The sequence below is a fragment of the Cololabis saira genome, chromosome 1 (assembly GCF_033807715.1).
Source record: "Cololabis saira isolate AMF1-May2022 chromosome 1, fColSai1.1, whole genome shotgun sequence".
Taxonomy (NCBI): domain Eukaryota; kingdom Metazoa; phylum Chordata; class Actinopteri; order Beloniformes; family Belonidae; genus Cololabis; species Cololabis saira.
Genome location: NC_084587.1, coordinates 22,583,961 through 22,606,169, shown reverse-complemented (window position 1 = coordinate 22,606,169; position 22,209 = coordinate 22,583,961). Strand labels below are relative to the sequence as shown.

Genomic DNA, 22,209 nt, shown 5'->3' with positions numbered 1-22,209 from the left:
AATAATATAATACAGTGATTAGAAAGCAACTGTCCGTTGAAATGGGGATTGGTACACAAAGATTGAATTGGGCACTCCCATGCAGTACATATTTCAGATATTCTGTTGCTGTTTTCGGGACAGTGATGGACAGCAGGCTTTGGCTACTAATTGGCACTCACCGATTAGTATCAATCGTTAGGCCTGGCATGTAGATTATTGCTGGAATAGCAGTCCTGATTATTTACTGAAAAGCTTTTTGTGTTAATCAAAAGAGGATGTCACTTAAGTTAATTTATGTGTATGTCTATTTTTGGGTGACTGTTTACTCAACTAAATTGGCTTGAACTGCGAGGGGCACGTCAACTCCACAGCTCACTACAGTTCAACGATATTCACCCTGTGCTACTTGGCAGTGGGCACTTCGAAATAATGCATTATTTTTGTTTTGGAAACAGATTTGCTAATTACAGTCCCTTTTTAAAGCACAGTGTTTGACAGCATCACCCACGATGTCCTATAGTGTCATATTGATGCATAGTATACTTCATTTTATTAAAACATATGCAGCATGAGATGCTTTGGGAAAAACGTTCTTCGAAAAATATTAAAATTTAATATCACATTTTTTTGTGTGGGGGATTTAAAAGTGACTGATTATTTGAGATTTAACTTGGTAATGTTGCCGTTTTTCCGCGGCACAGATGCAGGAAATGTATCACCTCTCTCCCTTAAGCAGTTTAGGCCCATTGATTTGATGACACTTTTGATGTTATGAGCAAGTATTTTTTTAACACGAGATGCTAAAAATGGCAGGGAAAAATAAACTAGGGGGTAAAGTGCACTTCATCTACATTGAAGAATTTCAGAGGTCCCGGGCTCTCAGTCGTCTCATTCTCTTCCAAGAACACTTCTCCTTCCTGTTTCACCTCTGGCATGCCGCCCAAAGTACCCACAAACCATGGAGGCCAAGGCTGAAAATACACACATGGTAATTTGCTCTACATTTCAATATGACTCAAGCACTAGTATATATAGCCCTGCTGCATGAACCCTGATCCTCACGGAGAGGATCGCCTCACCTCCGAATCCAGAGAAAAGATGATCTCTGTGTGTCTTTGTCACAGACAACACTTGGACGGCATTGCAGATAGTTGGAGGAAGGGGATGGGGGATGGTGGGAGGAGATTGGGAGTTTCAAAATGTTACAACTAAATATATGAGTGTCTGACATGAACCCTGATCAATACTGTAGGATTTTTTTTGCAGAGAGTCAAGATATTGTGTCAACAAAATTAATAGCCAGAGGCATATGTAATAGTTTAAGCTACTCTTGTACTGAGTAAAAATTTGTCAAATATTCAACTCAGGAAAGTAAAAGCTGGGGAAAACACCAACTACCATTAGTAGTCAATATAAGGGGAACTTATTTTAAAAGGGGTTAATAAACGGATTATCATTACTTTTCAATATAAGAGTGGTCATCAAAAGTATGACACTTTATCTTAGTGATCACTTGTCCTGCCCATTCCCATGTTAGCGATCATGTTTTTCTCAACTTCCAGCAAGGAAAAAGAGTTATTAATCAGGTTACTCCTGCAAAGCAACAGCAACATTTAATAGTCTAATTGCAGATAATTTATTTTGTCTTAAACATATTTTTCACATTTGCATTTTCTGGTTATGGAGAGGGAGAAAGCAGTGTAGGAGGGGGGCTCTGAGTGTAAGAGAGATCAAGCAATTGACAGATTATGCAAAAAGGAAAGGGAGGTGATCCTGATCCAGTGTGTCCCAATTAGTAGAATTACCTCCCTCCTTTGGAAGACTGGTCATTTGCTGAGACTTGAGCCTGCCAGTGGCGCATCTCTCCCACCATATTGTCCAGTGAACATTTAATAAGGCAGCCCTGACTGCTGGGCGTGCTCATTAGCATAGCCCGCGGCCGTGGCAAGCCCTGCTAGGGCTCAGCCGAACACTTAATTACCACAACAGCTCCTTCTTCACTACCTTCATATTCGCTGCTTTCCTTCCTATGTCCTTACCCTCTGTTCAACCCCCTTAACCCATCCATAAAGACATACACATGCACACATACAACCAGCAGCAGCCTTAGCAGGGAAGGGAAGTGAATTATTTCGGCGATGTAAATGTGATGGTTCTAAACCAAGTGTGTTGTGTAAGTCTTTTATGTTTCCTCACTTTGTAGGGCTTTGCGGTCAGCAGTCTTTGAGATTTTAGTGACTCCCTGACCTGCTCTATCTCTCTCTCTCCGTCTATCTCTAGGTCTCTCTCTCTCTCATTCTTATATTAGCTCATGGGCATGTCTCTCCTTTTGACATCGGCGCAGTATTGATGCACCCCCTTCCAACCTTAATCGGCTAATGGCCTCTTCTTCTTGCCTGCCCAGCCAAATCAGCCCCCCTCCTTTAACCATCCCTCGATCCGTCCCTTCCTTCCTTCGACTTCTTGTCTCCTACCCTGTTCAGGCCCTAGGTCAGTGATGACATTTTTCAAGCACGGCTAAGCAAGAGAGTACTGTAGCTTTGAATAAGATAGCCAGCAGCCTCACACAAGTTATATCATGGGTGACCTCTTGGTTTACCTTTACTCCAGCCTTTGCTCTTCTCTCTCTTTACTAATTCACACTCTTCCCTTTACTGGCAGTCACTCTGTGTGGTACGATAAGTTGAAATCTGACTGACTGCTCTCCTGAACTTTAATGTTTGTGGGTGCACTGACACACGTACATGCAGCCCCTCTGACCTAGAATAATAATGGTCAGTTAACCTTGGAAAGTTCACAAACTAGGATTCTTGCACTGCGTGGTGAAACGGTGGAGGAAAAAAACTACACGATCTGAAAAACTCCAACTGCTTACAGAGTAACTGCATATACATATATCATGTGTGCTTTGTGCTAATTTCTTGGCAGTCTCAAGTCTTTTTTGGTCTTTCGTTTATGTAGACTCAGCCTGGACAGTCACTTCTTAGATGTCTCACTTTGTCCATAACATGATGGTACTGTACATCTCTGTGGCCCAGAAAGGAAATCCTCCACTGCTGCACCAATGAATCATTGCTGTGTGAGTGATAACAGATCCAGACTGCTGAGCACCCTGCAGCTGTTTGTCTCAACATGCAAGTCATCCCCGCCATTACACCGCTAAATGGTCCCCTTTCAGTGGCAGATGCCAGCCGCCTCAGCCTGTTTCTCCATATCTTCACTGGGGGGGCTGGGGGGTGGTGGTGGTTCAGTATCCCTGAGTCTTAGCCAGCCACCATTCCACAGGCAAAGCAGTTGAGTGTGTCTGTGGAAATGAAGTGCCCAGTGGACATAACCACATAAATAACATAAAATTGAATAAAATTGTTGACTGTTTTTTTTGCAGTTAAAGCAGCAATCATGAGTTCGGATTAAGCTACCTAAGAGGGTGGGCTGGGCACCATACCCTTGGGTAATGTCATTCTGTCCTCTGAGATGTTCCACTCGTTACACTCAAACTATTGTAGTGGAGTTCATTGTCGCACTGTAGAAATGAGTCAGAAGCCTAGAGGCATAGCGTCGTGCTTAGCTGTGCCTTACCCTGAGGTTTAACCTAGGATGCAAGAGGGTTCAACCTCAAAGCTAAAACCTTGGGTCAGCAATTCAGCAATTTCCCTCTAACCACATTATAGCCATTAGTGGCTCTTGCTGCTTTTCACATGTCACATGGAAGTGGGTCAAGGCCTGCCTTGCACGACTCACTGGCTATTTCTCCTTCTCTTTGTTCCTGTTAACCCTACTCAGGTGGTAAAATGTCTTGAAAGAACATGGGGAAAGGGGTTCACAATGAGTGCATTATGGTATTTTCTTTAACCTTAGTATTGATCATATCAAAGGAAGCCTGTGCCATTTTGCATTGTCCAACAAGAGTGTCATAGTGGATTTGTCCACAGAAAAACAAAAGCTAAAATTGTTATGCATTCTTTTGTGTTCTTTATTCTAACTTTTCTTTCTGTTATTTTGCTGATTTTATTTCTGTAAAATGTGAGAGGGAAGTGTGGAAGAATAGGAGATGAGGAGACTTGTTCGTGTGTGTAAGGCCTGTTTGATATCTGTTGCAGCAGGAAAGTGTAGCGGCCACGGTGGGTTGTGATTTTGGTCACCCTTGTGGACTGTAGTGAGCTATGCTGGCCAGATGTCAGCCAACTCTATTAATCCCAACAGGTTGCCTGGCAACCCCTTTGGCTTTGCCTGTGAAAAGAGAGCAAACCCATCAGGCCTCTGTAAGGGCCACAAGGGTGAGGACAGCTTTGATGTGTCCAAATATATGATTTTCCTCTGTTTTAACACATTTTAAATAATTCCTTCATAACTTTATGGTTTTGTACCCAATTAATTCCTCAATCTCTCCCCGTTTCTTCATATCAGATGTTTGGAAGGTTGTGGACAGTAACTGAAAGAGAAACTGTCAGTTTTGACATATTGTTTCACCCAGGCTTGGTGCTTTTGACATGTTCTTATGAAGGTTTGTTAATATGTATCTGGAATATTCACTTTTTTTCCCTTTTTTTTTTGTTCGCCCTTGTCTGGCAAAGTGTAATGTTTTTCTTATGAATATTGATACATAGAGTGTATATTAATGACCCTTGGTGACCTTAACCCTATCCTTATTGGCTCCCTGGTGGTATCTGCAGGCTCATGAATATTAATCTAGTTTTGTAACCTCCATTACCCTAATCTTTGCTGTCTAGCCTCCCAGAAGGACCCGTTGTCATGGTAACCCTTTTACTAGGCTCTTCCAGACCAAGGGTGGGAAAAATGTTGTTAAAAAAGCACAGAAAAACTAAATTGCACCAAAAATCTTGGATGTGCTTTGTGGAAAGCTGCCTTTATATTAGAAAGAAGTTGCATTTTCACCAGAAGTCATTTGTAGAGGTCTCTTAACTGAGCATTGAAGTGTTTTATTTATTTATTTTTACTTTAAAAGACCATTTTACTCGTGTTCCTTAAGGCTTATGTTATTGATGACAAAGCTTACACTTCCAAGCACATTGATATTTGCTCTTAACATATATGCATAAACAAGTTATTCTAAGTTTTAGCGTTGAAAATGGTTTCCAAATGTAACTGTTCACAGGGGAAACACAGTCACAGTGTCTGCCACAATCCTCGCAAAGCACTTTGGCTGGTTCCATTGACTAAAGTTTTTGTATTTATTTATTCATTTTTTTCTTTTTTCTTACAGATGTGGACGGCAATGATGATGGGGGGCCCAATGGTGGCGCTGTGGAAGAGGAGGGCTGGTTTGGGAATGCCTCAGACACACGCTCAGAGTCTTCATCTTTTGGAGACACCCAGGATGAGGTCCTCCTGCATAGGGGCTCATCTCCAGACGAGCAACCTGGAATCAGCATCGGGTCTGGGGACATCGATACCTGTGGAGCAGAGAGCTCACTGGGTTGCCCCACATCCGTCCATCGTGCCTCTTTGGAACTTCTTGGCCTGGATGGAGGTGCATTCTCGGCCCAGGACACTCTCTCCTCTGTGGTATCATCACTGTATGGTGAGGCGGCATCTCGAGCCCTGGGAAAACCCCTAAGCAGCAACTTGCGGCGCCTCCTAGAGGCTGGGTCGCTTAAACTTGACACTGGGGAGGTTCTGGGTCGGTCATCAAGGGGAAGTGCTGGAGGAGAGTCGCCTCCAATTGCTCTCGCCCCACCTTTGACCCTCTCTCCATCTTCCCACCATGCCCAACAATTAAGTGCTCTTGCCCGAAAACTGGCCAATAACAATAACAGTGGCTCTGCCTCGCCTGCCTCCTTGGCACCCTCCATCACCAACATTAAGCAAGAGCCCCTTGACTCTTTTAATTCTGTTACTCCAAGCAATGGCAGTGGCTTTGTCTGGGCAGGCGTGGCAGATAAGTGGCCCCCTGGCACCTGCTCTACGCCCTGTAGCTCCAGCTTGTCCCCAGATTCCGCCATCCAGAAGTTGAAGGCAGCCGCCAACGCTGTACTTCAAGACAAGAACGCTGTGGCTTCCTCTTCAACAACATCTTCCTCCACCTCCAACTCTGCCTCATCTGCAGTGCCCACCCTGGGCGGGGGCGGCCGAGGAGACGATGTGGTACGTTTCGATGCCTTCAACTCTCCGTTCAGCCCGCAGTCAGCTAGCTCTACGCTCGCTGCACTTTCCAAGAAAGTCAGCGAGAGGAGCCAAGCCTCGTCAACAGCCAGTGCTGCTTCTGACCACCAAGGCTCGGCAAGTTCCTTTCTTTCTCTCGTGTCAATGACCTCTTCTGCTGCCTTGCTCAAAGAGGTGGCAGCCAGGGCAGCAGGAAACCTGCTGGCAGAGAAGAAGGACGTTTCCCCTTTGGCGCCTGCAGGGGTCCTCCAAGAGGATGCAAAGCCCCTATTGGACATGAACCAGAAAGCACCCACTCCCTCAACGCCCACTCAGAGCCTGGAGTTGTTGCTGCCCTCTACTCCAAAAGGCAGAGGCAAGCCAAACAACCAAGCAGGTAACCTGAATCTGTCAGGAAATAATAGTATATACATAGAAATTACCATTGACACAATAAATAGTCATTACAAAAAACACTGTTTGAGTGTTTATCTGAATGGATGAATGAGGAGGACTTTTTTAAAGCATTTTGTAGGAGCTAGAAGAGGTTAAAAATCTGCAACATACATGCAAAAAATGTTACCATTTCTAATTGACTGCACAAAATTCTAAATAGTGGATGCACCAACATGTATAAAAACCAACCTTTGCTGAAGTCTGTCTTTATATACTTTTCCGGTTAAGGAATGTTTTCTCAAGTAGTACAGATAATGCCTTGTTATAAACAGTGTTGGGCCATTTAAGCTCAGAACGTCGCTACAGTCTAAATCCTATCAAACATGTTTATTTAAAGAAATGGGAGATGTGCAAGATCATTTTAACTGCACTGAATTTGTGGACAGGTTTCAAACCTCTTCCTGTGATTCTAGCCACAAAAAAAAATCTTGCACAAATTGAATTGTTGGTAAAATATGTCATCATACTCTGTTTCATTCAGCTTTCACTGATGACGTGCAATGTAAAAACTGTAGTATTTGTAGAATAGAACAAGTTCTGTGATTTAACGGCAACATGAAAAACACAGAGATATCTGTACTATCGTTTTGTGGGCCTTTATTTACTTTTACTTGACAATATAATACCATGAGTGAAGCACGAATCTGAACTTCTGTGACATGTTTTCTTTGGTTTTGTAATAGTTTTGTTCTCACCTCACTGACGCTGAAGTAGCAAGTAGTGTAGCCTCAGCTTAACTGTCAGCCGAGCAGAGAGCATAACCGAGAGAAAACAGCCCTGGCTGGCCTTCTAGTCTGGGCTATGGTCTGCGGGCTCAACGGGGGGTTCCGACTGAGACCTCACTGCCTCCCTAAACCAGCTCGTTTGTGCTCGGATGTGTGTGCTGCCAAAAGGGGGGCCGTCAGTGTGTGCACAGCACAGCGGGGAGCCCTGGAGTCCATATCCATCTCAGCAGCCTCCTCCTGGCTTCAGCCCCCACTAACCAGAGCCCTCTACACTGATCAGTGCAGTACTTAAGGCCAAACACATCATACTTTCCACTGACTGGATACAGATGCGTGCACACACACTCTTTTCCCCTCTTAGACTCTCTCCCTCTTCTTCTCTCTGTTAAACTCACAAATGGCCCCAGCAGAAGAACATGCATGCACAGACTCAGATGTAGACACGTAACCCAAAACAATGGTGAACACAAAGATCTCATTCTTTTACAGGGAGAGACAGCTTCACACTCTAAGTAGTCTTTAGGGAGAACCAAATGCTTTCACAGAGATTGATGGGCACTTTTGAGGGATTGTGTCGCAACCCCGCCAAACCTAAAATGGCTGGATCAAATTGACTTCAGACAGATGAGGCAGTCGATGTAATATTCTGTGATCTGCATGCTAAAAAGGGGGGTCTGCTGTAGCCCAGGATACTGTCAAGGTCGAGCAATGCTGTTTAAAAAAAAAAAAAATTGCAGGTAGTTGTTTGGTCGCCAGACTGAAAAATGTGACCTTGATTATTAACTGTCATGTTTTCTTTCATTGTCATTACTTGTCCGTTAGAACAACAAAACTGCATCTCGTACACGTTTTGCAATCTGCAATCCATGGGATACTCGCTTCCTTCTTTCTGTTGAACGATTGTGACCGCATAGGAAACAGATATGTTAAGTAGCAACACAAATGTACCAAACGCGCACACGTTTCCTCCCCCTGTTTTATTTCTGCTTCATTTGCCTCAACTTTGAGTGAGGGGAAGTCATTTTTGCATCATGATCTCTGCTGAGCTGGGAGAGGTTGGGCCGCAGATGGTGGTTTATTGTTGCAAATAGGCAGTCTCGAGGTTTTACACCTCAGGTCAATGAATGGCTGAGCACAGTAATTTCACCAAACACTGATTACCAGATGTTTTTCAAGGAACGGCACTGGAATACTTATGAAGCCATCCTGACAGGCCCTTGTAGAATTTGTAATGCAATCATGCCTCTTTCTAATAAGACCAATTAACAAGTAATGGATGCCGGATATGAATCCAACAACAATAATCGAGGTAATAAAATATGCCAGAGTCTCTACTTTCATTGTTCCATTGCTTTCAGGTGTTGTCTCTCACAGATACTTATGAAATAAGGGATGTTAACATTTCTTACCTTTTTTAAAAGCTAAATACTCACATAAATTTATGAATATAACAATGTTATTTGGTTCCCTAAAGGTTCTCCTGAGGATGGTGGGAAGCCATTCCAGTGTCCTGTGTGCGGACTGGTCATCAAACGCAAGAGCTACTGGAAGAGACATATGGTCATTCACACAGGCTTGAAAAGCCATCAGTGTCCACTGTGTCCCTTCCGATGTGCACGTAAAGACAATCTCAAGTCCCACATGAAGGTTAGATGAGATGGATTTTTTTTTTTTTTTTTTTTTTATCTTGTAGCCCTGCACCTTTTGTTGCCCCCGGAGGTATTATCTTTAATTAGTGTCCATTATGGCTCTTAAAATATGATTGCCAACATTAAGGGGCCAGCATGCTTTTATCAAGCATTCGCTCTCCGATTGAACATCGCTGCATTTTTGTTGTCGAATCTTCCCAGTGCCTGTAAGTGAATTGAGGTGAATAATGATAGCTGTCCTAGGTATGTTGTAACTGCAGAGAAGTTGTTATTTGACACTTTAACCTGCCCTCTTTTCCAGGTACATCAGCACCAGGACCGCGGTGAGACGTTTCAGTGTGAACTTTGTCCCTTTACCTCCTCCCGACACTTCAGTCTGAAGCTTCACATGCGGTGCCACCAGCACTTCCCCCGCACAGACGTCAAGGTGAAAGAGGAACTCACCACCGACACAGAGGGCGAGGGCTCCCTGTTGGGTGACACCGGTTCGACAGAGCTGAGAGCGACAGAAGTGTCTCCGCTGAACTCAGACGCCCAGCAGCAGACGTCCCCTCCAGTTGAGGCTTCCGCCAATCATGTGCACATCAAGGAGGAGCCCCAGGAGAGAGACTTGTCCGTGCTCTCCCCCTTTAACATCTGCAGGGATCGTCCCAGCAGCAGCGCCAACTCCCTGGACCTACCTGGAGTTGGGGTTGGGGTGAGATCGAGTCCTAGTGGTCCAACCACGGCCTCCCTATTCAGCCCCGACATCACTACCAAAACGGCCACTGACCTGCTTATGAAGCTATCAGGTTAGAATATATATGTTTTTAATACTGTAAATAGTATAACCTGCAATTAACTATTTTGATTTTGTTTTAGTCTGCAGTCATGTTATTAGATATGACTTAAAGGAGCTGTATGTAAGAGCAATATTAAAACGAATCATAAAATGACCCCGATATGTCAACAGACATTTAAAAATCATGTTCATTTCAAATACTTATGTCACTGACAACAGCACTCAAGCCAGAATATTCCAGTTTAAAAAGAGGAGTTGCAGCCCTCAACTGATGTTTATGTTGTCATTTTTTGTTTTGGTCTGAAGCTCCACCCTCCACCTATCTCCCAATCACAAAGTCAGTATTGTTTCTGAAGCTCCACCCTCCACCTATCTCCCAATCACAAAGTCAGTATTGTTTCGGCATCCGGGTTGCCAGCTCGGCTCTAATGATCGCAGCCATGGCAGCCTACGTTCCTGCTGCATTCTGCAGCCTACCTGGCAACCTCTGGTCGGAGGGAGGAGGGGGAGGGTACACGCCGCTCAACAATATTTTGAAAGTGACTGCAGTACCAGTTTTGGACATTTCTTACAGACGGCTCCTTTAAATGCTCATTACAAGTTGCAGAGCTAGTAATGATGTATGAATTTAATTAGTTTCAGTTTATTTGCACAGCACCACTTCACAGCAAAGGTTATCTAAAGGCACTTTTTATAGGAAATAAAAAGTTCAATCCAGTCTAACTGATTGCACTCCAATTGTATTCTGATCATATTTCAACTAAGTTGTTATCCATTCAGAACCCAATTCAATCCAGTTAATATATTTTTCCAGCTTATAAAAACAGCTAAGCTTGGGATCAAAACGCATCGACTTTTTACTTCAGTTCAATCCCCCAATGGTGCATTAGGGAGGACTGGAAAGGGAAAACTCTTTATTATCATTAGGGCACCTGTTAAGATGGATGAAAATGCTGTCTTCTTTATTTTTCTAAACATGAATTTAAAGCCTGACTATAGATAACTGCCATAGACTGAACCAGAAAACCAGGAATCATCACATTTTGGGAGTAAAATTAGTAAAGATTTGCTGGTAAGATTTAGACATTTCTGTGCGATCATCTAATCAATTATTAGGTGAGTTTAAATTCAATATCTGCTGTCACTGTCTTAAGATCCCCTCATATTTGAATAGGTTGCAATGCATTAAGTATTTGACAAATAGTGGAAAAACATCTTTGTGATCCGTAATTGCTTCATTGTACTGTCTATTCTTTGGCTGATTTTGGAGCTCCTGTCATCGCAGTTGCACTTTCATCAGGGCTATTTCAGTTCTTCCAAATTTGAATGTGAAGACATTTGCGCTGATCCTCAGCAAGATATTTGTCTCCCCTTTGCCTCGAGTTTTGTTTTGATAGCTCACTGTCACCAGAAATAACATTTGTTAGAAGTGTAAACACTGTTCATGCGCGTCCTCTCAGATCAAGGCTGCAGCACGCCACACAGCCGGTATTACTGTATTTTTAAAATAACGGGAACTTGAAATCGTCGGGACTGGGTTCAAACGTGTAGTGAAGAGACAGGGATTGTGTTCTCCAAAAAAGAGAAGTGAAGAAAAATGATTTACACAATACAAACTAAACCCCACTGTGTGGGTGAGTAGCTTCAGTCATGTGTCACTGAGCTGTTTAACCGTTGTGCATAATGAGAATATCATGCATGCCTTCCCGGGTACACATATTCACAACCTTCCTTTCCAAATATTTCCCATGAGTATGACAGAAAAGAAGGTCATTGACTTTTAGCCTTTTCTCAAACTTTCGTTGCCTTAGAAAAGTCTCCTGACTCCAGACTGTTTAGGAATATTGCTCAGGAATTCAAAAGCTGCTTTGAGGTTAGATTTTAGTTTCATTTAAGGAGGGAAAGTAAAACCTGCATGTTTATTCAGGATTGATTGTCTACTATAAAGGTTTTAGCTATTTTTTATATACATATGAGGTGTATTATGAACTTCTTATGAAAATGTAACACAGTCATAGGAAAGCAGCATGAAGCATTTCAATTACATCATTTAGGAATCCTGCCAAGCTGATGCAACTCTGGGATAAGCTCAGGAACGTGAGCTGGCTCTTCAGATCCATCCTCAAAAGTACTCACATCTCAGTGGTTGATGTCCACTTCATGTGGGACACTGGTGGGCTTAGCACAACCGAGGCGGTTTACCAGCTTCTCCTGCCACGTGGTTTCAGTGTATGGCCAAGAAGTGTCAGATTTAACTCTGACAAAACAAAATATCTTAACCTTAACTTCTGTTTTATGATGAATCAGAATTGCCCATTTGTTTTTGTTGGGATACTTGCCCTCACCTTGTAGAAGAAAGAGCGTGTCCCAACGGAATTTGATGGTTGAATTGCATGGATTTTGTCAGTAAACACACTGGAAACAGCAGTTGGATGAACATCATCATCTTGTGCAAGAGGTTTTGAGAGGAGGAGCTTGGTTTAGTGTCTATTTTAGTAAGGCATGATTTTAATGGAACACCTTTTGGACGGTTGGTGTTTCCATCTCCACAAAGTTCAGGGAGACGGCTCTCTGTGCAGAGTGTCTGCGTTTGTTCTGGTGATACATATGAGAAAGACTGCAGACCAGTGTCATTTTAAGACCGGTTCTGATTTTCCATCATCAAATAATGGACAGCAGCGTTTTAACCTGAATCTGGCCCCACAAGGGATTTCTTTTGTGTGATCATTTCTGTTTGACATGTCATACAGGTCAGGACAGACAGATGTGGTAACATGTTTCTCTTCTAGTTTTCCTGGTTACCAGGGTGATGATTGTTCTGTATGTGATTGATTCCCTAGAGAAAAAGCCAACTGCCAATGGCACCAGCGGCTTTCTGAAAGTGGAGAGATTTTCAACTAGCATCTCTCAGAGAGACCTCGTGAAAAAGAGTGCACTCTGAAAAAGACTCCAGGTGTATTGCTTTTCCTTTTGACACCTGCACACTCTCTCTCTTCATTTGGAGTAATTCAAAAAATACACTATTTTGTTGGGGGGGGGGTTGGACACAAGCCTTTAAAATCTTTCTGCCCAGACAAGGATGAAGAAGCAAGGTTAGAATTTAAAATTCTTTACTCACTGTTTAAAAATGGGACTTAATCGCTGCCCATCTTTGCTCCTCTGCCGCTGGCCACTGATTAGCTCAGCTAATGGAGTTGGGGATTAAATTATTTGCTCAAGGGCACCTCAACAAGAGTTGTTGAGGGAATAATTTTCTTCACCCACATCCTGTCACTTATTCAGGGGTTTGACAAAGTGTAACCTCTAGGCATCTTCCCCCTGCTAACAATTCTCTTCGTCTATCTGGCGGTATTAGTGAGAAAATAGTGACAGCTGTTATGATTTTTATTCCAGCATGTTAGTTTTTTATTTTTATGCTGCAGAAACAGAGATTTTCATATTGCCTAAAACGGAAATTTTAATGGATGCACTGTGACAGTATGGATATAACATGCCATTTAACAAACTAAATAGGCTTCACAAATATGCTGTCGTCGTGTATATGAGGATTAGACTGTGTTTAGATGCATTTCACCATGTTGCAAAATATCAAAGGAGAAGTCTGGAGATGGTGGCAAGATTGATGGAAAAAGGATGACCGAGGTCAGGAGGCAGGGTTGAGGCTACAACTGCCACTCTTCCACTTAATGCTGTGTAATTAGATTGAGATCTTGAGCAAGGATGGAAGGGGAAAAAAAACCCTGGCAACATTAGATTAATTAAAAATTTATGCATAATTCATAATTAAAAAGGAATTCATAATTTGAAATGATTAGCGCCCTGAGCTCCATCCTGTGACCCCGCGAGATGCGCAGGGACTAGGCCAGCTTAGTTAACTCCCCTGCAATTTTGCATGCCCTGGCTCCACATGAATGCCCCCTGGGTACCCGTGGCACTTCACTCCCAGACTGCACAATCAAGCCCAGGCAACTCTCCGAGGAGCCAAGATGGCTCCCCGCAATAGCAGTCCAGTGTAAAGTGGCAGACATCTTAGTCAGGACATCATTCAAGGAGAATGAGGATGCATATGAAAAGACAGGGCAAGGGGAGGTTGAACTTGAATGCTTGATGGTGTGGGTTTCTTGAATACCACTTGTTTGGTCACAAAGTTCTCCCTTTGTTGGAGGTGGGGGTCACAGAAAGAGGGTTATGAAACTGGGAAGTAGTGTGCTTGGATCTCAGAGGCTTATCCGTGTCTGGAAGCAGGCAGGGAAGCAGAGGTGAGGAAGTTCCTCCTGGGACCTCTAGACTCAGTTTCTTTTGACCTCCCTGTCAACCCAGATTGAGTGTGTACATGAGCATCTCATCCCTCCTGCTTTTACGCTGCTGTCTCTCCGCTTCAGTCCCACAAGGCCAGTGAGAGTCAGAGAGGGGGGGTGTGTGTTTAAAAAGCTGCAGCAGGAATGAAAAAAAAAAAAAGTGACAGCAACTGAGTGAGACAGTGTAACGGGGCAAAGAGGGAGTTGCATCGCGTTCCATTGGCATAAAAAATCTGAACTCTCCCTGACCTCTGACATAATAAGAATATCATTTTTGGGCTGCTCGGTTTTCCATCGAGTGTTTCACTGATACCCTTTGATTTTTATCCTTGCATGCTGACACAACTGTTGGCTATCCAGTGTGATCCACATTTTGATTCGGAGATGAAAGCCACAGAGGCACTTTGAAATGCACAGCCGTTACCCTGTGCCCAGTGGACCCCGAGTTAATAATGACAGTGGGCACTGCAAACCCCCCAAGCACCAACCCCCACCCCTGCTGCGGTGACACAGGCACAACGAGCTTGACCCTGGCTGGGTGTGAATAATTGGCATGCAGGGGGTTGTGGGAGGTGTTGCATCTGTCATGATGTTTCTGCAGTTGTCTTATTTATCTATTCCTGGGAGAGAATCTTTGCAACAGTAATATGATGCAAAAGCAGACTTTTAATCCTGTGCATATAAAAAAACTGGAAAAATTGTGTTTTTTTCCCCCCTGCTCATTGATTTCTAAGTCACAATCTACCGACAGAATTTTTGTTATTAAGCATATGGGAACAAAACAGGGTCATGTTTTTCTCCCGTAAGTCCAACAGTAAAAAAAAGTTTTTGAATTTTGTTTTTGTGAGCATATAGATTTAACCTGATCTGTCCCTTGTTTTCCGGCTCAGTATGAGCCGACACAGACAGGCCTTTTGTGCGTGACCTCTGGTCCATACATCCCCACTGCAGCCATCAGTATCACTGTCCGGTGTGTATCACACTGTCAGCTATTGTTGTGTTCTCAACCTGCCCGACGTAGCCCTGTGCTGCTTTTTTTTTTTCTTCTTTCTTCTTCTTCTTCTTTTCCTGGTGAAAACAGCAGCCAATTGTCAGAGGGGGAGCAGGCCGACGTGACAGAGGTGGAAAGCTAATGAAGTTATTTGACGGCAGCCCTGGCCGCAGAGCGAGAGGTGAGGTGGAGTGGACAAGCGCCTGGCAGTGAGACGGATGAGGCGCGAGAGAAAAGCGCAGCGATGGGGAGAGAAACCAGCAATAGGAATGGCACTGAAAGTAGCGTTGGTGGCAGGTGTCAGAAGGGTCTGATAACACAGAGGCAAACTGATAGCATCGTCCATCCTGATCTAGGACCAGCCTCACAGCACCGTGCACAGAGAGCTGACACTGGCCCTGGGAAAGCCCATCACCACACTTCCAGGAAGCTCACAGAGCACAAGCTCAGTCACCCGGAGATGCCCATCATCTCTGCAGATCTGTAGTCATGATGTAAAATGATTTCCCAGCAACTGGATGGTCATGATGTGATTGTGACTGTGAATCTTTAACAGCCAAAAGGTCAAAGTGTAAGCTTGGTGCCTGGGGACGAGCTTCTTTTCAGAGTTTCAGCTTTTTGTTTTCAGCTATCAGCATGTAGAAATAACAAACCTGCCCATTGGATTAGGATACTAAATTATTCATTGGGCTCTGTAACAGATTCTAAGTGGAAATGGACTCTATTTATAGCCTCAAACCCAAAGGTCACCAAAGTGGCGTGACTTTGGGCGAGTGCATGTTTCTGAGTCATTTCTGTTCTTATGAAGCGGCAGAGAAGACTTTTGCCTAAGCTTATGTTACGTATGCGTTGGTGTGGCTTATTAACAGTTAAACAAGTTTTTCAGGACCTGTGTACTGTTGTGTTTACCAACACAAAGTAGAGATTTCCTTTAAGAAGTAAATATGTGCGGGTCTGCTTGGTTCGTAGTGCATTCTTATGTGTGTTTGTAAGGCGGTGACCAAGTGTGCTGTCCCTGTCTGATCCAACATGGCCCAACACGCTTCTAATTAGAGGACGTCCTTCCAGGTGCTGACCAGGTTATACTTAGCCTGCCCGCTGACATCTGACAGTGTGACATTTCCAGCTGGTGCCGTGTTCGACCCTACGCCACCGCCCCAGAACTTGAAGGTCGCTGGCCCTTAACATTCCCTCCCCATCCTCTCCCTCAGCGCTTGGCCAGGCTTCCTTTTCATCCTCTTGAACTGCACCCCCCGGTCCTCCGTGGTGTGGCACCGCAGCATCACGTGGGTGGTCAGCACACCATAACCTGTCCCCTCTCTGTGCCCCGCATCCCCTGTCCCCAAGCCCTTTAGTTATAGATCATCATTAATCAGAAGGAGCAGGGCTGGCACAGATTGATGGTGTGGGCAGGGGGCGGCAGGCCTGTGGTGTTTTCAGATGTTAGGCGTGATGGCGGGGTAAGGAGCAGAGCAGATCTCTGCTGGGGCCGGAGGAGGTTACATGGCAGTGTGCTCAAGAATGATGGCTTCCCTCATACACATGCTCATATTCTTGTATTTTTAAAATCTGGAGAAGGTCCGTACAGTCATTACTTTTTCTCTTTTTACTACAAATATATTTTGCTATTAGGAAATAGGACTCAGAAGTGTGTATATATGCTGTATTTAAACAATGAATGATCATCACCATATCTACAAGGTTCTGCTGTGTGGCTCACACTTGAATAGGGAAATGTTGAAACATTCATCGTTGAATTTCTTTAAAACCGCTAACAAATAATATGATTGCAGAATTTAACACAAGGTTTTACTTAATGCCCTTTCACTTCCTGCTACTACCGATGTCTCAAACCTTCAAATAAGGTTGCAAATTGTAAGTCAAAAGAAAAACTAATTTTGCAATTAACAAACATGACTATGACAGGACAAACCTTTCTTTTTTTAATTGCTTCTTTTTTACACACAAGATTGCTTTGAAAAGTACTCTTGGCTCTGATAAATGGTAATCATTCATGTACATTATGTGACCATAAATGTTCCCTGTGCTTCCAGTTGTCCAGTTGAGTTAGGCAGATGGCAAGTCACACAGGCAAATATCAATTTAGTCATATTTTAAAGCATCCTGTTGTTCTAAAGCCACCTTATTTTTAACCAGCATTGTGAGCTATAATCTGTATAAACCTTTGCCTCAGCTTAGAGAGTAGAGGGGGATACTAAAAGACACAAAGAGAGGCGCTTGGCCCTGCTGTTCTTTTCTTGGCCGCTATCGGAAGCTGCTCCGTGTCTAATTATTAATTATTCATCTAAGGCGGATTAGATGTGGCCCAGTTTTTCTTGAAGATGACTTAAGAGGAGAGATATCCATGTGACAGTTCACATCCGAACCTAGGGTACACACCGAAGATGTGACAGATAGGGCTTCAGCTGATTGCCATCTCGCCCAACCCAACTGTTGGAATTATTTGATGTTCTGTCTGAGGGGGATTCGGAAGACTTCAGAAGCAATGGGAGATGGGGAAACCAGACTTGAGGAGAAATGGGGAAGCAGAAAATTGGTGATTTTTCTGTTGATGGTATGAAGTCGAAAAGAGAATATGAGTCTAAAACGTTTGTGTTAGCCAGTAGCAGCTGTGACAAGACTGTGGAAACCCTCCACAGATCATGTCAATTCATTGAATGAGCTGATTATTGTGTGGTTTAGTATGTTGCCAGGATGTATGGAGTCATTTACACTCTTTAACGGTGTACTTGAAAGCAACGATACACCCTTTTCCCCCTTAAAGACTATCCGATGGATATAATCTACAGTATATAATTTTTGTCAGTTTATAAGATGCATCTTGCGACCTATCATATGGTGTCATTTTGATCATTCTTATCCCTGTGATCTTTCCGCTTGCAGCGGCCAACCAGAGGGAAACACTCCAGTCTCCTTTCCACCTCAAGGAAGAACCCAAAGTGGAGGAGGCGCTGAGCCCCAGACCATCGTCACAGTCCCAGAGCCACGTTCAGCCAAGCTTCCCTGCGTCTTTCTGCCAGGATGGGCTACCAGGGTCTGCGGCATCCACGGAGCGGCCGGGGTCACTGAAAGCCAGGGAAGGAAGCCCCATTGCTAAGAACAGTTTGCTTAACCAGGATATCAACATTAAAGTAGCTTCTGAGCTGCTCATTAAGCTTTCAGGTAGGGTACTTCTTTATCATCACATATGTATGTTTACAAAATGGTCTAAATAGTATTTAGAGCATTGTGTTTGTGTTAAAGAGTGATAACAACTATATTTGAGTATTTTGAGAGGACACTGATAGAGATGTCCGGGGGTAGTTTCAGATCAGCTTGAGAGGTTAATTGAATGCACCACTGGTCATTATAAAAAGGTGAACTAAAATAATCAAATGTGCTTGTGTGAAAGACTATATTTGGTGAATAAGTTAATGTTTCTTTAAAAGGAACGACTCTAAAAGGTGTGGAACCATTGTATCCTCTGCAAGGATTCTTGCATCACTTGGTTGTTTGTCAGTGTTTCACAACTTGCTGAGGTATCTTTCTATTTTTAGTTGTTAATTTGTTGCTGTGGCTATCTGCTCAAAATGAGACCAACAAATGGCATGTTTTGCATCTGGTTGTATCATTGAACTGAAAACTGTACCCTGATTTGACCATCGCTCGATGTGAGACATTTTTAAAGTAACATTTCTGTGTCCCATATCTCAACCTGATTGGACCACTCTGACATCATCCAGCACAGCGTGACTTAGCCTTTGTAGCTTCTGTTTTGAGCTCAGCAAGACTCTCTGTAACAAGTCATCAGGGAGGGTCTCAAACTTGGCTCGTTTCTCTGGAAAATGTCTGTGCTGCTGTTCTTAGCATTACATAAATCCTGTCATAGTTTATAACTTACTTTGTAACTTGTGTTATTTCTGCGTATTTGAGCTTCAATCAAAATCGTTACTGAATGCCAGATCTTGTTCAAGTGTGTCGTGGACTGGTGCTTGCCCTCTGCAGGCTGCAGGAGAGCATGTCTAAGTCTTGTGGTTGAGAAGGAAAAGGAGTGAAATATGGGATGTGTACATGACAAGGTTAGCAATATGAAATTTTAAATAAATTCTTTCCATATTGAATTCTTCATTGTAAGGCATACACACCATACACAGAGTTTGCACTACTAACTTTATAGCGGGCTTCTGAAACTACCTTTTCTACACAAATACACAAAAATCATTGACCTGTTTCAATAATAGAGCTAGAGCTGTGCACTGCTGCAAGTATGCATACACAGCATTGGAAAAGCCAAGGCAAATGGCAATGTGATGTTAGTGCAGCAGGGCATTGCTCCGTGCATGGCTCTTCATCCTGTGCCAATGTGTGCATGCTTGACAGACACCTCACACACAGGTTGCTATTGTTCTCCCCGGGTCGAATGGTGTTCACAGTGACTCATGCTGGCTGGTAGCTCTGTGGTACTACACGTGTGCTGCTCCACTGCCTGCCCCAGGTCACGTTTCCCTGTGTGTGCATGCGCTTGTGTGTGTGTGTGTGTGTGTGTGTGTTTTAAAGAAGGCAGGGGAGACAAAAAAATCCTCAAGTAAAATGTTAGCCTATGAGCATAAACAAAGAAATTGATAGACTGCAGGGGCTGGCACATAAATCCTTCACCAGGCTGCCTCTACCTGGGCTCTTTTGTTTCGTGAATGCGCTGCCCCTTTCTCTGTTTTTTTCCTTTTTTTTTCATCTTTCCAATCCGTGCACTGATGTTATCCCGCCAGTTTATTTGCTCTTCAAGCAGCACGGCCGGCATTTATTCCCTTTCCATTACTTACACTAGCTCTGCGAGTTTGACCTAGGTTAGGGAAAGATGTTGCAGCGTTCATCCGTCCACCGGCTCCCTCTACCCCCTCACGCAGTTCCTCGGAGCGCAGTGCCATCCATCGCCATGGTAACGGTGGGGGCGTTGGATGGAGAGGGCTGTCTAGAGTGACAGCCTTGACAAGAGTCCGGACCCTCAAATGACCCTGGGGGGAGGGAGGGGAGAAAAAAAAAAACAGGGAGGAGGAGGAGAGAGAAGCAGGGAAAGGTCACTGCCGTTATAGTCAAGTGTGATTACAGTCATTAGGTTCAAGGGCAGCTGCACTATAACCCCTCTCTGTCCTCTGCAAAAGGTCAGTCTCAGTAAGGATGTGTGAATAGGAAAAACACTTTAGGAATTTGAACTAAGCATTTCTTTCTTCAGAACATTCCTGTCCATGAAAGTGTTTATTTCCTTTTTCTCTTTGGCAGCACCGCAAATGGACAGGGCCTAATTAAATTTCTGCTCCTCATCCTGCCTCGACCACACAGTTGAACAGTCGGAGCAAGTGGGGTTGTCATCATTATGCCCATTGTGCTGTAACATGAGTTGTATCATCCCTTTAACTAGGTCGCCCCGCCCCCCCATCCCCCCATCCCTCCACCCCCCCACCCCTCTTTCCTCCTTATCAAACATTTGTTGGTGCTGTTGAGTCGCCCGGCTAGCGCTACCTCCCCCACATCTGTTTTAAAACCAGGCTGCCGGTGTCTGGGGGCTAATTACGCCGGGCTAAATAGTCCCTGGCGCCAGCGGCTAACGTGTCCTAGCAGATGGGCACTGGTGTTGCAGGGCAAGGGGAACATGGCGTCACAGGAAGGGAGGATAGGGAGGGGGTGGTGCAGGGCCCTAGGTGCTGCCCTGGCAGATTGGCGTCGTGTGGGTAACAGCCGTGCCACCCACTCGCCATCTAGCCACCCTTTCTATAGGTGTGAAATCACACTTTTTACTCACTTAACTACAGTGCTTATTACGTCGCTAATGCAAACTACATGAAGCAGAAAGAGTTTTCACTCAAGTAACAAATCTCTAATACATTTTTATGCGTTGACTTAAATTGAAGTTATTGGCACTCAGTGTGAAAATTCCACATAAACAGCGAAATCAGTGTCCCATTCAAGCAAGTCCGATCAGAATTTGCATGTAGAATTAATTGGTTTTAACTGTTAAAGCTTACATTGTCAGAAGCTGAAATAAAGAGGATCCACATGCGGCTCCTTAAGACAGTTCTAGTCACGGTACCTGATCTGGAGTCCCTAATGATAATTATGTACCGTACTGATTCGACTTCAAAGGGAAGTGAATGTATAGGTCTGCTTCCTTTTTCTATGTGGCTAATTGGTTTATTCGTTTGCATTATGGAAATGTCAGATTTTTAAGTCACTTGATTGAAGATCTCACCTTTATTAGAGGAAATTGTTTCAAAGAGGATCAACTGTTTAATTATTAACAGTCTCCAAGGGAAGTAGTCGACCGTATGCTGCAACAGACAAGTTTATTGTTTGCAGTTGTGTTGGTTTTTTTGTCAGTGCTGTTATTTCAGCTTGGTTTCCTCCAGATTACCAGTGTGGATCATTGTATACAACGGTTCTGTTTTTGCTGCAATACAATACAAGCTTTATCCGCCCATCTGCCCCCAGGATAGATGGTGTTGTTTCATTACACATTATGGCCTGGATAGTAGGCATTTTGTTTTCCACTGCAGGTAGTACAGGTAGTACAGGTGGTACCGCCTTAACGTACACAGGATATTGTCTCGATCAATACAGCGGCACCACATTCAGCCTCTGATACGTCATCTTAGCGTAATGCATTGGAGAGCCATGGAAGCGATGCTATGCAAACAGGGGTCAACAGTGCGCCTACGTCACTGCCTAGTATTATTTCGGCTTGCTTGGAACCTCGGCTGAGGGAGTATTTAAAATGTGTCAGTTACTGTCAGTAACACGGTAATCCTACAATGGTAGGATGTAATGGAAAGATTCCTTCAGTCAGTGAAAGTGGGGGGCTATCAGCGATATTTAACGACCCAATTCAGTCCATAACAGGCTAGTTCACTGACATATTCCTCTAGTTCAGGCTTCAAAATTAATCTATTTTCTTATATTGTAATAACTACACTTTCGGGCATTTTCAAATGTGAACTGTAGAGGGAAAAAAAGAGCAATTTACTGTCCAATACCTTAATTGTGAGGTACTTCTTTGTGACTTTTGGCCATGAACAGAAAAACAACGTTAAATATTAAAGAGTTATAAAAATGCTCGCCTTTTGTTGGCAAATCCTGGAATCCACAGAATACAATTGAATCTTTTCTATTAAAATGGCAAATGGTTTAAATGAAATGAGAGACCTCAATTTCAGTTTGTCAAGGGGAAACATCA

General features: G+C 43.7%; 1 protein-coding gene across 1 annotated transcript in view; it reads left to right on the top strand.

Moving 5' to 3' along the window:
* Positions 1–22,209, top strand: part of znf827 (zinc finger protein 827) — a 68,426-nt gene that overhangs the window by 19,542 nt on the left and 26,675 nt on the right. Inside the window, exons 2-5 of the mRNA XM_061718331.1 lie at positions 5,207–6,481; positions 8,740–8,912; positions 9,216–9,705; positions 17,889–18,167. Coding sequence (XP_061574315.1) covers positions 5,207–6,481; positions 8,740–8,912; positions 9,216–9,705; positions 17,889–18,167 — 2,217 coding nt within the window. The remainder of the gene's footprint in view (positions 1–5,206; positions 6,482–8,739; positions 8,913–9,215; positions 9,706–17,888; positions 18,168–22,209) is intronic.